The 4,835-nt window shown below is 42.7% G+C and overlaps 1 protein-coding gene across 1 annotated transcript in view; it reads left to right on the top strand.

Moving 5' to 3' along the window:
• DNAJA1 (DnaJ heat shock protein family (Hsp40) member A1) overlaps window positions 1-4,668 on the top strand; it is a 14,280-nt gene extending 9,612 nt beyond the window's left edge. Inside the window, exons 6-8 of the mRNA XM_012811656.2 lie at window positions 302-416; window positions 4,030-4,145; window positions 4,455-4,668. Of these exons, the coding sequence (XP_012667110.1) occupies window positions 302-416; window positions 4,030-4,145; window positions 4,455-4,585 (362 nt within the window). The 3' untranslated portion in view covers window positions 4,586-4,668. The remainder of the gene's footprint in view (window positions 1-301; window positions 417-4,029; window positions 4,146-4,454) is intronic.
• Window positions 4,669-4,835: the final 167 nt, after the last annotated feature.

Genomic DNA, 4,835 nt, shown 5'->3' with positions numbered 1-4,835 from the left:
AAAAGAAAATAGTTAACATTTATTGGTTATGGTGTTTCCTGATCACTTATTGTTGCCAGCATAGACTTAATCAATCCTGTTAAAAGTCCTAATGAGGTCTCTGTAGGAAAGTTGAGACTTAGGAACATTATTAAACTTATTTCTGTAGTGGGCTTTTTTTAGTTATTTCTGTGATTTTGGCATCCATAGAGACTGTGACATCATTTTTTATGAATGTGCAAACAGATCTGTATGTACGATTTATGATTCTGACCTTAGTGGAATATTAAATGAGAGCACAAAATGAATCTCTTGTTTTTAGGCATGAAAGATGGCCAGAAGATAACATTCCATGGTGAAGGAGACCAAGAACCAGGATTGGAGCCAGGAGATATTATCATTGTGTTAGATCAGAAGGACCATGCTGTTTTTACTCGGTAAAGACTTTAATCAACCACTCATACTGACTTGTATACCTGAATTATTGATTTGGTGGGGGGTTTTGTTTTGTTTTTAATGAGTTTTCCATCACTCTGAGAACATAATTCCTGGAAATACCTTAGGAAGGCATAGCAAGAAAGTTAAATTATGTATAACATACTTTGTAAAAGGTTGTATTAACCATTGTTTTGATTGTAAAAGAGGCTGAAAATAAGTCGGATCAGATTTTAGTTTTTTCTACTCAGATTGTTACCTAATCTAGAACTTGGGAAGTATATTTGATTTAAGAGATGTTATACGTAAATATGAACAGGTAGGAAGTGGCTGACAGAAACATCCCTGAACAGATTTTTTTTACTTACAATCTTTGTATAAACAGGTAAAGTGTCATAAAGCTTTCACCAGTTTTTTGGGGGTTTTTTGTTTGTTTTTTTTAAGAAAGACTCAATCTGCAGGCCTGGGTAGAATCCTGTGGCATAACCACAGCTCATAGCAACCTCAAACTTCTAGGCTCAAATGATCTTCTTGCCTTAGCCTCCTAAGTAAGTGGGACTACAGGTGCCCACCACAACATCCAGCTAGTCTTTTCTATTTTTAGTAGAAACTCACTCTTTTTTGAGATAGAGTCTCATTATGTTCCCCTGGGTAGGGTGCTGTGGCGTTGCAGCTCACGGCAACCTCAAACTCCTGGGCTTATTAAGCAATTCTCTTGCCTTAGCCTCCCAAGTAGCTGGGACTACAGGTGCCTACCCCAACCCCTGGCTATTTTTTGTTGTTGTTGTTGCAGTTTAGCTGTTTAGCCAGCCCGGGCCAGGCTCAAACCTACCACCCTCAGTACATCTGGCTGGCGCCGTATCTACTATAGGAGGCTAGTCTCAAACTCCTGAGGTCAAGGAGTCCAACCACTTCAGCCTCCCAGAGGGCTAGCATTGTAGGTGTGAGCCACCTCACTCAGCCTAGGTAAATTGCTTTTAGTGGTAAATGTCCAAACCATCTCTTTAAGAAGCTACAGTTGGGGCTCGGTGCCTATAGCTCAAGTGGCTAAGGTGCCAGCCACATACACTTGAGCTGGTGGGTTCAAATCCAGCCTGGGCCCGCCAAACAACAATGATGGCTGCAACCAAAAACTAGCCAGGTGATGTGGCGGGCGCTTGTAGTCCCAGCTACTTGAGTGGCAGAGGCAAGAGAATCATTTGAGCCCAGGAGTTGGCAGTTGCTTTGAGCTGTGATGCTACAGCACTCTACCCAGGGGGACAGCTTAAGGCTCTGTCTCAAAAAGAAAGAAACTACAATTAGGACTTAATCTTTCTGATAGAAATTCAAGTTTACTGCTATGAAGTAATTTAATTCAGAGATGAACCTATACACTGACACATAAGAAAGAATGATGGTTCACACTGAGTATTTCTTTTAAATACTATCTGGCTTATAGCAAAACATATGGGAAGTAGGGTTGAAGGAACCAATTTAGAATGTATATTTAAGTATATATATATTTTTTTCTTTTTTCTTTTTTTTGAGACAGAGCCTCAAGCTATCCCCCTGAGTAGAGTGCTGTGGCATCAAAGCTCACAGCAACCTCCAACTCCTGGGCTCAAGTGAGTCTCCTGCCTCAGCCTCCCAAGTAGTTGGGACCACAGGCGTCCGCCACAACACCTGGCTATTTTTTGGCTGCAGCCATTGTTGTTTTGACGGGCCCGGGCTGGATTCGAACCCGCTACCTTGGGTGTATGTGGCTGGCACCTTAGCCACTTGAGCCACAGGTGCCGAGCCATTTCTTAAGTATATTAAAATAAGTGGAAATGCTATCAAGCTCAGGATTTTGATGCTGTCATTTGAAAGAGGAATAATCCTGATTAAAGATGTTTTATTAATATGGATTTGAAGGGCGGTGCCTCTGACTCAGTGAGTAGGGCGCCAGCCCATATACTGAGGGTGGGGGGTTCGAACCCGGCCCTGGCCAAACTGCAACAAAAACATAGCCGGGTGTTGTGAGAGGTGCCTGTACTCCCAGCTACTTGGGAGGTTGAGGCAAGAGAATCACCTAAGCCCAAGAGCTGGAGGTTTCTGTGAGCTGGATGCCACAACACTCTACTGAGGGCAACAAAATGAGACTCTTATCTCTAAGAAAAAAAAAAGGTGGGGGGACTGAAAAAGAGGAAGGTCAAACATTAGAAGGAAGAAGTGAACTGAAGATTATGTTCCCTGACAGTGTGCTGGGCACTATAGTATTTATGTACATCATTAAGTTTGTGCTTTTTGTTGGGAAAAGAAAATGTTAACTGTCCCTTGAAATTGGTTATATGCTCATTACTTGATTTTGTCTTTGGGTCCTAGATTATGCAGGCAAATCTGCATAAACAACTCAGGTTTGTTTCGCTTACACTATAATGTCCTTTAGCCCTAATACATGTTTGTTTTCTTTGAACATCACTTTAAAGAGAATTTATTTTTCCCCCTTGTGATAAATAAAATTTAAAATTAGATAAGGAGGCTGGGCACACTGGCTCATGCCTATAATCCTAGCACTCTGGAAGGCCACTGAGAAGGGTGGATTACTTAAACTCAGGAGTTCAAGACCAGCCTGAGCAAGATCTCTTCTCTAAAAATAGGCATGTTGTGGCTTGGCACCAGCCACATACACCTGAGGTGGCGGGTTTGAATCCAGCCTGGGCCCACCAAAACAACAATGACAGCTGCAACCAAAAAATAGCCAGGCATTGTGGAGGGTGCCTGTGGTCCCAGCTACGTGGGAGGCTGAGGCAGTAGACTTGCTTAAGCTCAACCTAGGAGTTGGAGGTTGCTGTGAGCTGTGATGCCACAGCACTCTACCCAGGGGGACAGCTTGAGGCTCTGTCTCAAAAAAAAAAAAAAAGAATAGGCATGTTGTAGCAGGTACCTGTAGTCCTACCTACTCTAGAGGCTGAGGCAAGAGGATTGTTTGAGGTTGCTGTGAGCTATGATGCCATGGCTATCTACCAAGGGCAACATGGTGAAACTGTCTGAAAAATAACTAAATAAAATTAGGTAAGGAAGTAATTCAGGAATGATGACCACCTCATCTCTAAAACTAGCTGGGCATTGTGGCAGGTGCCTGTAGTCCCAGCTACTCCGGAGGCTAAGGTAAAAAAATCACTTAAGCCCAAAAATTTGAGGTTGCTGTGAGCTGTGACGCCATGGCATTCTACAGAGACAAAGACTATCTAAGAAAAAAAAAGTTCCGCTCGGCGCCAGCCACATACACATAAGGTGGCAGGTTCAAATCTAGCCCGGGCCCACCAAACAACAATGATAGCTGCAACCAAAAAATAACCAGGCATTGTGGCTGGCGCCTGTGGTCCCAGCTACTTGGGAGACGGAGACAGGAGACTCACTTGAGCCCAGGAGTTGGAAGTTGCTGTGAGCTGTGATGTCACGGCACTCTACCCAGGGGGACAGCTTGAGGCTCTGTCTCAAAAAAGAAAAAAGAAAAAAAAACTTCCCAGTTCTCAGCTGTTTTATTTTTAGAATATGGGAAGAATGGGTGTCTTTGTGAAAGCACAATTACTTTAGTACATGTAATCGCTGGTGTTAGAAACATAAATATTTGTCATATTTGCATTGATACAGACGAGGAGAAGACCTTTGCATGTGTATGGACATACAGCTGGTTGAAGCATTGTGTGGTTTCCAAAAGCCAATATCTACTCTTGACAGTCGAACCATAGTCATCACCTCTCATCCAGGTATGGTAACTAGATGAGTTTGTCTTTAGTGTTTTCCTTATCTCCTGATAATTACATAGTACAGGCACTGAAAGAAAAACAAGATGTTTTTCTTTCTTGATTATATGCCCTTCAGGCTGAGGTGAAGTCATAGGTCTTGGCTCTTTTTTGGCAGCCCCTGGAAAACCCATATATGAGAGAAGGTGGTGGACTTGTTTCACCACACAAATTTACTCCTATCAGTGAGCTAGGATACTCCTTTGTTCTATAATTTCTCTGCCTTGTAAAAATTTGAATGTAATAGGAATAGCTTGGCTTTTTTGTTTCTAGGTCAGATTGTCAAGCATGGAGATATCAAGTGTGTGCTAAATGAAGGCATGCCAATTTATCGTAGACCATATGAAAAGGGTCGCCTAATCATCGAATTTAAGGTAAGTTATAAAGTACTTAAGAATATTTGAGAATTGGCTGTATGTGGTAGCTCACACCTATAATTCTAGCATTTTGGGAAACCAAGCTGAGAGGGGATTACTGTGGCCATCTGGGCAACATAGCGAGACTTCATTTCTTTTTTCTTTTTTTTTAAGAGATAGTCTTACTGGCTTGGCGCCTATAGCTCAACCGGCTAAGGCGCCAGCCACGTACACCTAAGGTGGCGGGGTCGAATCCCCAGCCCGGACCTGCCAAAACAACAATGACGGCTGCAACCAA

This window comes from Otolemur garnettii, unplaced genomic scaffold (assembly GCF_000181295.1).
Source record: "Otolemur garnettii isolate 467f Iridium unplaced genomic scaffold, OtoGar3 scaffold00172, whole genome shotgun sequence".
In the NCBI taxonomy this organism is placed as follows: Eukaryota; Metazoa; Chordata; class Mammalia; order Primates; family Galagidae; genus Otolemur; species Otolemur garnettii.
This window is presented reverse-complemented; position numbering and strand designations above follow the sequence as displayed.